Here is a 12,632-nt window from a genome sequence, read left to right on the forward strand (position 1 = left end):
AGCCTGTTAAGTCAATTTAGTGTTGCATAAATACCTATGTATATATACATATGTACACACATGTATACTTTTAGGGCTGTCCACTTGGTATTGGATAACCCATTAGGTAACTTATCCATTGGGAAAGACTGGCTCTCCTCTCACAACTGTCATTAATTACCTGTAGTTCTTCATCTAGGTGTGGGACTGGTCTAGTCAGGATTTTTTTTGTAAACAGAGTTTCTCTTGTAGTTCTGGCTGTCCTGGACTCACTTTGGTGACCAGGCTGGCCTGGAACTTACAGAGGTCTGCCAGCCTCTGCCTCCCCAGTGCTGAGATTAAAGGCTGAGATTTTTTTTTCTTGTATTATCAGTATTTCAAATCATTCTGAAATGTGAAATGCCAGTTCTTTCTAATTTCTGTTTATGTAATTTCATAAACTCGGAAGCATCCTTAGCTATCAGAGTAACATATGCTCCATTCTGAGGCGTCCCATGTTTTTGAGTTCTTTCCAGAGTGTTGCCATTTTGTTCATGTTTATGTGTAAAAGTGGAATTAGCACTGGGTTTAGCTTCCTATCATTTTGCATCCTAGCCATCTGTCTTTTCAGTGACACTGTAGCAAGGTGACACCGAAGCTAGTGTCAATGCTGTGATGTCATGGACCCATTCCCTTGATAAAGCCGAACACCATGAGTTCCTTATAAAACAATGAATGACTTTTCTGGCTAGGAAGCTATTTTCTCTTTTAATATTTACATAGGCATCTCTTTTAATATTTACATAGGCACGGCTGACAAAGTGTCTCCGTCATTAATACATGTGATGATGCCATATTATATAATCTTTATATCTCTCAAATATGAATGTGGAAACATTTCTTTCTATTTATCACCATTGCCTGAAATTTTTTTCAGGCCTGACCTAGAAATAGAATATAAAATCAAATGTGTGGGTTATGACCAGTATTCACAAACAATGAAAGGATATATCACTGAACATATCAAATTACAATGTATATAAAATTCTATTCTTTCGTGAAATTCCTCCAGATCGTGTGCATCCATGTAAATGGATGTAAATCCATGTAAAATGAATTTCTTTCTAGAAGTTATGAAGAGGGATTACCTCAGCTCTACTGCATGTCCCACTTGAATTTTTTCAATGTTACAACCATTTCTGCTGTGCTTTTCCTTGAAGGTATGCAAAGTCCAGTCAGATCAAGACTGTGTCAAGCAGCAAGATATTTTTTAAAGGAAGTAGATTTCGATACAGGTGGGTAACAATGACCCCATTAGAGTGATGGGTTGGGATGAGGGCATCTATTTACATTTAAGTGTTTTGCTGTAGGTATTGTGCTTATGACTCTTTGTTACTCTAGTTCCGTTTCACTGAGTTATTCTGACAACTCATCCTAAACTTCCACATAATTTTTTTCTTATGGAAGGACGGAAGGGGTAGACTCTTAGAGCTGACTTAGGAACATGAAGACATTTCTTTGGAGTGTCTACTTACATCTGTTGTATTTGTGTTTTTTGTAGTGGTAAAGTGGCTAAAGAGGTGGTGGAGGCAAGTTCCAAAATCCAGAGGGATCCTCCTGAGGTGCACAGGTGAGGAAGGTGCTCCCTTTTGGCTTGCAGGAGGGTGCTCCCATAACATATGAAGGCACTTAAAAGTTAGATCAACACACATCAGGCTCTGGGTTCATTCTTCAATGACACAAAGATAATTTTATCCTAACTTTTTTGATCCCTCACTATGTATAAGGGCATCCAGCATGAAGTCAAGACATTCACTCCCTAGAAGTCTCCCTCAGATTTATCAGGGCTCTGGCCTCAAGGCAGCATGGCTCCCTCCTAGGTCCCTTGGTCTGCAGATACCAAAGTATTAGTATTCAGTCTAGAATGCTGCATGACTAAGGAAGACATATGCCATTAGGTGGCTCCTGCTAGCTCTGCCTGCCCCATTACCCTGTGTCACACTGCCATCATAGCATAGATCTAATCACGTCTTACTCCTCAGTCATGGTCAGGCTTACTGCTCTGAGCTCTTCTCTGTGACTGAACAACAAATATCCATCCCCATAATAGCTGATGAGTTTGGGTTAGCGTGAACACATCTGGAGGTGCATTCTAGGTTCTTCTGTCCCTGAGAAATAATTGACCAGAAGCATATGGTTATAGTAGATCATACAGATATAGTTACAGGGAAAGAAGAGGAATAGAGAAAGAAAAGGGACAGCAGTGCACAAGGCAACATTATTCAAATGACTTAGGAGTCTGGATCATCTGGGTGGTCTTTTTTATCTTATTTGCATACCATAAGCTTTCTCACACATGTTCTACACATGACCTCATTCATTTTTTTTTTTTTTTGTCTTATTAGGCTCCTAACTTCCCACTCAGCAGTGTGTGTTATCATATTGTAAAAAAAAATCATAAATCACCTCTGATACTTTGAGGTGCCTCTGTACCTGATCAAAGGTTTGACTTACTTGGCCTTATGGAGAACTAAGGAATTATTTCAGTCCTTCTCTTTGTGACTTTGCCTTTCCATATGATAATTTTTATAGCACTTTACATATGATCTTTATACTCCCAAAGGCCAAATCATAGAATTAGAGCCATTACCATTATCGGGTTCAGAATACACATTTTTTAAGAGAAGATCTCCTATACATCAGGATAACCACAGGCTCACTACATAGATGAAGACAACCTTAAAATTCTCATCCTCCAGCCTACATCTTGCACAGGTATTTAAAGTAACAAAGTATAGCAACAATCTATAGTAAGTGTTTTCTTTGCCAAACTAACTTTGTATGACTACAATTTACAAAAGCAAATGTATATTCGAAACTTTGAACATACTGAACGCCTTAGGGTGAGCACTCTCTTCATGACAGCACACCCTTTAAAATTAAATCATCATGAACAAAATGTGATAGAATGGGCTTCATCATAGAATTTACATACATATATATCATCCTACCTTGTTCTTATTCATCATAGAATTTACATACATATTTATCATCCTACCTTGTTCTTATTCTCCTTCATCACCCTAGCTCCTCCTTACTTTCCTAGCACCTATCCTTCCCCATAAGGCCTCCACTTCAGATCAGATAAATTATTTAGGGAATTTATCACAGAATATTTGGTACCTGAACTTCCTTCTTCAACTTTGAAACCCAAAAGTGTTTGCCTTATGTCCGGATTTGCTGAATTTCCTCCATTTCCAGGAATCTTGGGTGAGCTCTGTGTCACTCTACCTTATTCCTGGGGTTATGGGCGGGAGGTAGCTGTGACCCTGTGGAAGGTAGGCTAAGCCAGACACACGAACCATCTAGACATTACCTGTCTCCCAGAAAGCTGAGCATAGCTAAAGGCTTCAGGAGATCTGATGCACCTTGATTTATTCCAGCCTTATAAGTAGTCCTAAGGGAGATCTCATATGGAGATCTGTAAAACCTGACTCTCCAGCTTTAAAAAGTAAGAGAAATCTGCAGCATTAGAGAGTGTAAGAACTCTTGATTGAGGGCGCCTTGATGGATATCTAAATATGTGGCAGGCTGCTCAAAGATTGAAAAGCAATTTAGAACACTCTCCCTTCTCCTAACTTTTAACCGTTTAGCATAGGAGAAAGGGAGACAGGGATAATAAGATAAACCATTTTCATTTTTTCCAGAAAACTTTGGATAGGAAATGGCCTTAAGGGCACCTTTGTTTCTTTTATTTAATTGATATGAGATTTAGTCATTTTCTTAGACATGAGATGTGTCCAAGATACTATTCTGAAGGCCCTTGACCTCTCCAGAGGCCCCACTGCAGTCAGAGCAGTAATAATGTATGTGACACTTTCATGTAATCTCTACCTTCTTCGAAGTCATTTGCATGGAAGAACATGTTTCTCTTAGACCGTTATTTTATTTTTACATTATATTGGCTTCTTTGATATGGCTATCAAAAGTAAAAATGTAGTAATAAGGTTACATTTTGTTGAGACTCTTCAGAAAAAGTATTGCTAATGGCAATGCTAAGGTATTATCATCTCTCACACTTGAGATTCTTCTCAAAAAAAAAAAAATTACAGGCTCATAGACTCTTGCTTCTGAAAAAAAAATGTGTATGTATAAAGAGACAGAAACCAACAGCCTGAGAATGTTTTAGGATTATTCTTTTCTTCAGATAGAGAAGCTCATTGTGGCGTAGGTCACTGGCCTTTATTGATGGCATGGGAAGATCCTGGGGAAATCTCTCCTGGGCTGGCTGGTGGGGAAGAATCCCTGAGCCTAGCCAAGAGGCCACATCAGATGGAGGGCTGCAGCTCGGAGCATAGGATCCACCACCAGGGGACACACAGAACACCCAGAGCCAGCAAGATACAAGAATGTTCTGATACAAAAATGAATAGATTTTAATCTTTGCTACATTGCCTGCCAGCTCGGTGGCCTTGGGTAAGTCACTGAATTTCCTGGTTTATTGGTTTACCCGTATATGAAGTGAGATTCTTGTATTGCCTTGACCTACTTCTAGATTTTGTTGGGGACTTAAAAAAAAAAGCTTTTTAAAATGTAAAGTGGCATATACACGTAAGGCAATGATATCATTCACTTACAACATGGCATAGCATTCAGCTCAATAGAGACTTGCTCAGCATTGCAAATGCCTGTGGTTCAAACCACAACCTTGTAAAAATGGGGATGGAGAATCTGCAGGATATGTGCATATTAAAATCCTTTCAGACACTAGGCTAGCATTATTTCCTTGGTCACAGAGTGGTGAATGACTGTCATAAACGTCAGTGTACTCACTCTGTTTTGTTGCCATTTTCAAGTCCTGCATTTACCTGTCATCAGTTTACAATCAAGTTGTGTGATTTCACCTTCTCATCTTTGAATACATGCTTTTCTCAGGCTAAGTAGAAAACATCAATACTCAAAAGCCTACACAAATTATATATTATGTTTTAAAAAAAAAACTACTTTAATTTGTCACAACAAACCTCCTACCTTAGGTTTGTTTTTTTTTTTAGATTTATTTGTTTATTATTTATACAATGTTCTGCCCACCCATGTGTGTGCTCTGCCAGAAGAGGGCACCAGATCTCATTGTAGATGGCTGTGAGGCACCACATGGTTGCCTGGAATTGAACTCAGGACCTGTGAAATAACAGCCAGTACTCTTAACCTCTGAACCATCTCTCTCGCCCCTTACATTAGAATTCTTAATGACAGTTTTATTTGGATACACTTCAACAGGAGTGGCTTGCGAAACAGAATAGGCATTTCTACAGACAGTTAATGGGTGAGATCTGTAAGTGTGGAAACATAGCACATGTTCTAACTTGGCATAGGAATCAGTTACTTCATGACTAGGTTTGGGGTGTCCACAAAGGTCCACAATACCAGAGCCTTGATTCTGATAGAGTAGTCATAAGGAGGTGAGAAAATTAAGAGTAAGGCTGCATAAGAAGTGTTTAAATCATGAAGGCAGAACCACGTGGGTGGATTCCATCTCTTGATGGTATTAATTCTTCTGTAAGAATCAAGTTATTAATTTTCTTGAGGATGATGCTGCCTCACATTTGCCTTTTGAACATTCCTGTTTGTCTTTCCACATTGTCTGCTGTAAGTTAACCCATCATGAGGCCATCACCAAGAGCTAAGACAATGACTACACATGATGCTTTCAGGATTCTTCCAGTATCTAGACCTGCAATCTAAATAAATTCATTTTATTTGTTCACTACATTCTACAGTTGTTATGGCATCATAGCATTGACTAAAACATGTCAGGATATGAGGAGGATGGGCAGAGTAAAAGCCAATTTGAACCTTGGCAAATTCTCAGAAAAGTGTTTGGCACAGTAGGACTTTCTTATGTAGCCCCAACTTCAAAATACTACTTGTGAAATAAATCTTATTAGGATGCTGTACACTCACAAATGTAGAAAGTGTGGTATAAAACCAAAGTACTAGACAAGACTTAGAATCCTGGGTTTGCCATGTTATTCCTTTTGTTGTATTTAGCTTTACTTTTTTTGAGTATTGCATACTTGAATGTATTAAGTCACCTTCACCCCTCCCTCTCTCCACTCCAACTCCTTTCATGCCTCCCATTCTCTGTCATTTGCACATTTAAACATGTGTGTGTGTGTGTGTGTGTGTGTGTGTATACATTATATATGTATGTAGATATATACAAACACACACATAAATATTCAGGATATATAATTTTTCTGACTTTTCATGATGTTACTTGTATGTTTGTGTGTTCAGGACTGATTATTTAAGACTGGATAATCTATCAGTGTGGGGAGATCAACCCCTGAGACAATTGACTCTCCCTTTCTCAGCAGCCACTGATTGCCAGTATTTATTCATCTAGGGATGAGGCCTTGTGAAATGTCCCTTATCTGCATTGGCATGCCAACTGATGTTGAGCTTCTACATATCTTGTCCAGGCAGCCACATTGCTGAGATTTTTATGGATATAGAGTCCCATTTATGACTGGAAGACACAATCTTGCAGCAGGCATCCTGGTGTTCTGATAATTATAATCTCCACACACTCTTCTGCAGTCTTCCCTGAGCCTTAGGTGTAGAGGTTGTATTGTGGATACTCTAACAGGAGATGGGCATACCATGGTCATTTGTTCTCTGCATTTTGACCTGTTGTGGGTCTTTATAGTAGATGCCACCTGCTATAGAAAGACCCTTCTTTGATGAGAGGTAAAATTATTTAGAAAACTGGTGGAAATGATACCATTTAGGAATAGTATAAAATGCCATTTGGGAAAATGTCCTTAGTAGGTCCTCCTCTAGGATCATATCATCACTAACCACGGGTAGTCAACTAGGTTTACAGTACCAGACTTGAATTCCCTCCCGTTAATCAATCCTTAAGTCCAATTAGACAGTTCTTATGTAGCTCCATGATAAAAACGTCACTGTTGCCCAATTAGAAATATCTCATTTATTTTCCTAGTTCCTAGGCTTTAGAGCTGGGTAGGATCATTGACCTTTTTCCCTTTGACATTTTGTTTTACCTTCTGATATTTTGACAGCTAGTCCTTAGAGAATAGATTTCCATGCCAATTCCAACTCAATCCCTCTAGATCCTTTGTCTGAAATGTGTTATATCTTCTGCAATGGGATCTTGCCTTCAAGTTTTAGGAGCCAATTAGGGACAATGTATTAACCTTTAGGGAGGATCTTGGACCCCCACACCTCCAATCAACAACAAGAACAAAGATTGTCTATGCCAGATACTAGGGTTTTGTCAGATAGTCTAGACATTTTGTAGGGGATAGATCATTATTCTTTTTAATCAAGTTACATGTCATCATTGAATTTCAATTTCTCTCCTCAGTGCAAATGTACCGTTTATCACACCTGACTTACAAGTACATAGAGAAAGCAAAAAGATGAACATTATATATACATACATGTGCCAGTACGTAAGATGAACTGACCATTGAGATTGTTTTCTACTATGTATGTGTCCTTACTCATTGTGCCAATGAGCATTTGCTTCAGATGAACGCTATGTCAGTCATCCTCTTTGCAACCTTTCCAAATAGGTAAATGGGGATAATTTTTATTCTAAAGGAAACAGAAGAGACAGTGTATTTAAGTTTCGATAACAAATTACCATGTTCTTGGTAGTTTGTACACAACACCAATTTATTTCTCCCAGTTCTAGAGAACAGGAAACCCATGACTGAAACACTAAAAGATTTGATGTCTGATGAGGGTTTCCCCATAAGCAGAAATGTCTTCCTTGTGCAACATTGAAGGAAGGGAAAACAAACTGCCCTGGCATTCTATTTGTTTTTTATGTATTTAGAGAGTGTCTGAGGTGAGTGCATGTGCACAATCATTACAGCATGTCTTGAGACATCAGATGACAACTTAAAGAAGTGGTTCTGTCCATTAGCTATGGGGCATGGGATAAAAACAGTCAGGCCATCAGGTATGATATCAAGTGTCCTTACCTACTGAGCTACCCCACTGGCCTTCAGAGTCCATTTATAAGAGCTGTAGACTACTCATGGGGGCTCTCATGACTGAATCTCATATCCACATGCCCTGCTCTAATTACCATCACAATGGAAATTACATTTTTCTCTTTTTTATAGAAAATGGTTTCAGTACATGAATTTTAAGGCAAAGAATAATTTTACACCATAGAAATAAAAAAAAGTTGAGAGAGATTCATTTATACCATCAACTTTCTTTGCTCTTTTTCTCATGTTATCAAGTTATCCTAGGGCTTGGAGTCCTAGAATTTTGTGGGAAATTCCTTGGGTTTTTCTGAGTCTTGTACTTACTAGGAAAACAGTAAGTGTCATGTTATTTAAAATCTAAGGCCTGTAATGCGCTGAAAAAGTCATCTACCTAAGCCTGTCTACCTAACCATCAGCCATAGACCTCTCCTACAATAACACAGCATGAATCTCTGTGTTGGGGCTGAGATAACCCCCTTTCATCCAATACCAAGATGGACTTATACTTGGGAAACCAACCCTGGTAATCTCAGCCTGTCCCACAACCAAGCAGTTGATGGACAATTTGATTCTGAATGGAATATCAAAGCATCCAGCATCTCCAAATGAAGAACGTTCAGAGGAGAAATGATGATACAACATGTATCTTGTAATATATATCTCATTTTTTAAAAGATTTTATTTATTATTATGTATACAGTGTTTTGCCTGCATGTACACCTGCACTCCAGAAGAGGGCACCAGATCACATTATAGATGGTTGTGAGCCACCACATGGTTGCTGGGAATTGAACTTAGGACCCTTGGAAGAGCAGACAGTGCTCTTAACCTCTGAGCCATCTGTCCAGCCCTCATATTTTTAAAAAAGTGAAAAATCTTACTTTCAAAGAGTGACTTCTTTATGGAGTCACCAATCATGAAAACAAGAATCATCTAATACATAATCATCAGGCCCAACATCAGCATCTAGAATGATAAAGGAAGAAGTGACGCTGTGGTTAGGCAAGTCCCAATACAGTTCCTATGCAGCCAGTGTCCGCTGTGAGTTTCCAATTCTAGATAATAGACACCCTATTCCTTGTCTTCCCTTGAAAGTTCTACCAGACATGTCCAGCCTGAGAAAATTCCTGGCAATCTGAAATTCCAGATTATGTCAAGATAAGGTTGTACCCAGTTTATGTCAGATTAAGACCTGGAAACCCTATACAAACTGAGACACTGTGAGGCACCTAAGAATAGTGATATGTAAAAAACAAGGGAGTAAAAGAATGAGTCCCTGTTGTGAAGAACAAACCAGGAAGACTAAAGAAAGACATTCAACGCCATTTCAAAAGGCTGCCTAGTGTGGTTTTGACAGGAAACTGGAGAAAGTTAAACACGTAATGTGTACCTTCAGGTCTCCACTTCTCTCTCTCTATGCTGGGGTCCACAGCTAGTCTCCTAGCAACAGACCGTGCAAATGGACCTCCAGCAGTTGACCAAGAGTTTTAATAAGACGCCAACAGTTTTCTTGCCATCAGCTACTTGTCATACCTCCTGTGGTGTGCATGTCTTTGCAAAGGAAAACCAGAACTGGGCTTCATGGCTGACTGATGAGGAGAGCGTGAATGGAAATCTTAAACACTGGGCATCTAACAACATGAAGATAGCTCACAGTTACAGATCTGTGTCCTTTGCCCAAGCAGGATTGGTGGTAGTGGTGGTGGTTTAACGGCTCTGAGCTACCATCACTTACCTTTCCACCTTTCTAATACAGTGCTTGTTAACACTTCCCAGTGCATTTGTTACTTGTGTCTATTTAAAATTTGTGTGTTGTCACCCAGCATATCTTTGTCTGATGACATCTGGGAAACTTTATTTTATTCCACAGAGTTGAATAGAATTTATAGGCTTATGCCAGGAATTTAATTTAATGACGAAGGAGAGCTATGTGTCTTAAATGTTGGACATTTGTACTATTGATATTTATGTGTCCAGAGGTGGTTCTGACTTTAGGTAGCCACTGAAAGGGAGGGGCCAGTACTTGCAGTGGACACTACATTTACTTGGCTTATGTCTGTTTTTAGAGTCAACATTACTCAGAGTCGCAGCTTTCACTCCTTGAACAAACAGCTCATCATCAACATGGAACCCTTGCAGCCCTTACTTCCTTCCCCCATTGAACAAGAAGAGGAAGTTCCTGTGGGTGAGGGTAAGTCTGCCACTTCATTCCAGAAGCCACCTTGCTGAGGAAAGTGAAAGTTTTGTGAATTCAAAGTATTTCTAGAATTACTTCTGAAAGAAGTAATGGTGCAACACATGTGCTCTTAAGTAAGGCAAGTACTTTTTTGTTTGTTTGTTTTGGTTTTGGTTTTGGTTTTTTCATTTTTGGTGTTTTGTTTTGTTTTGTTTTGTTTGAGACAAGGTTTCTATCTGTGTATCCCTGGCTGTCCTGGACTCACTTTGTAGACCAGACTGACCTCAAACTCACAGGGATCCACCTGAGTCTGCCTACCAAGTGCTGGTATTAAAGGCGTGTGCTACCACAACTATTAGAAACTCAGTTATAATTCATTAAAATTCAAACTGAATCCCTCAGTCATGATCACTACTTCCTGTACTTGTAGCCACCTGTGGTGGGGGAGGGGGGAGGGGGGCACTTTATCTATCTGAGACTAATAACATTTTCATCATTGCAGAAGGTCCTGATGGAAGGAATGTTTTTTTAATGCTACTTAAAATTAAATTAGTGATTATAAACAATTCTCCACAAGTACATCTATACTGATCTATACTGATCCTCTTTTTTTTTTTTTTTTTTTTTTTTTTTTTTTGCCTCTTAATTCCCAAGCCTGTTAATTCTACATGTATTTTGGTAGCTTTTTATCTGTTGGTCTGGCTTGTCTCAGTTTTGAGACAGGTTCTCATGTATCCCAGGTTACTTTCCCATGCTGTATGTAGCCAGAAATGGCTTTGAACACCTCTTTTTCCTGCTCCTAGCTCCTAAATACTGGAATGACAGTCACATACTATGATACTGCTTAATGCAAATGAACTACATTCCCAACCTGTCTGGTAGTTTTGATGAAGGCTCAGTATTTACTTTCTACTTCAGTTAGAAAGTAAATGTATTATCAAGTGATAATAAATGTTTCATGCCACCATTGATGCTAATGGTGTTGTTGCCCATTCTTCCCCTCTTCGTCCTCATCCTCCTTTCTTTTTTACTTCTGACTTATTGTTCTTTCATCTGCTTCACATACTCTCACTTTATAAATGCTAACTTCAAGGAATAATCTCACCACACTGCTTGTTTGAGACACCAAGAGAGGCAAATTAATAAACTTAGTTATGTCAAATTTGTAGCATATATAAATAAAGTTATTAAAACCTTGAATTCAAACAAGCTTCCATTTAACATTTTTATGTGAGATATGGTTTCTCACAAAAACTCTAGATATCAGACAGTATCAAGAGGGCAGATTTCCCTGTATTTTAGCCTCAACTTCAAGCTGATAGTTCCTTCTATAGAAAAGAATTTTTGCTCTCTTTTGTCTATCAGACTACTGAAATAATAGAATATACACAGTTGGAATTTATCCAGGAATCACATCACATGCTTGGAGAAGGAAACAGCTGAAGACTGGTTCCAGCAAAGGGGAAGCATATTCCTCTGAAAGTGCTATCAACTTGTTGACCATTTTGTCCAAGAGACTAGAAAAAAGACAATGATGGTGGATGGTACCATATACTGACCAACACTACTTAGTTGCTTCAATCTGTGGTCCTCTATGTAAACCTAAAACTCACATTATAAATGGAATTGGGGAGGGGGTTGTGCTGGAGCTCCTTGTTTCTCTTCCCAATGTTGCATTATTGCATAGATTCCTCTTGTGTCTTTTACTATTATTTGTTTAACTGGCCTATTAAAGATGTGTGACTGAGCCTGCCTTGTTAAGAGCTGTGATGGACCAGACTCTGACCTTTAAAACTATATGGGGTTCTTTTTATGTTCTGCTGTAAGGATGTCCCAAAGCAATAATGACCTGTGACTGAATTTCTCATGCAAACTTTTCAATGTCTGGTTCTTAAGTTTGTTTTTCCATCTAGGCCCCATCTCTTTAGAAATCTAGAGTCACAATTCCACATCTAATTTGTCTTTCTTCAATTAGTCAGTCACATTTTACTCATTCTTCTTCAATAAACTTTGGGATAACTATGACCATCACAAAATATTCAAGGAACATGAAATGAAGCTGATAAATTATTAGTGATCCATGGAGGGATGTGTGTGTGTGTGTGTGTGTGTGTGTGTGTGTGTGTGTGTGTGTGTGATTTCACCAACCTGTCCTGGCCATTGGTCCTGCCCTGAAATGCAGTTGATAGACCCAGGAATTAGAAAAAACTGGTTGTTTGCCTTTGATAATAGGTATCAATTGTAAATATCTCCTTGATTAGGTGTGACAGCCTGTGTTCACATCTCCACCTCAGTGCTGGAACTCCATCTGGGTTACACCTGCACAAATTCTATGTGTCCTGTCATAATTTTTAAGTCCATGTGTACATCATCAGTCCTGTTGTGTCAGGAAGGTACTGTTTCCTCAGAGTATTTCATAATCTTTGGCTCTTACATCTTTTTACTTTTTGTTAGATAGAGAAGTTTAT

General features: G+C 38.8%; 1 protein-coding gene across 3 annotated transcripts in view; it reads left to right on the forward strand.

Annotated features, from left to right (window-relative positions):
• FRMD3 (FERM domain containing 3) overlaps positions 1–12,632 on the forward strand; it is a 209,159-nt gene that overhangs the window by 159,656 nt on the left and 36,871 nt on the right. For all 3 annotated transcript variants that reach the window (XM_084783840.1, XM_084783838.1, XM_084783839.1), the window contains 3 exons: positions 1,179–1,253; positions 1,520–1,588; positions 10,055–10,179. In XM_084783840.1, coding sequence (XP_084639966.1) covers positions 1,179–1,253; positions 1,520–1,588; positions 10,055–10,179 — 269 coding nt within the window. The remainder of the gene's footprint in view (positions 1–1,178; positions 1,254–1,519; positions 1,589–10,054; positions 10,180–12,632) is intronic.

Source organism: Acomys minous (genome assembly GCF_964271855.1).
Source record: "Acomys minous genome assembly, chromosome: 1".
Classification (NCBI taxonomy): domain Eukaryota; kingdom Metazoa; phylum Chordata; class Mammalia; order Rodentia; family Muridae; genus Acomys; species Acomys minous.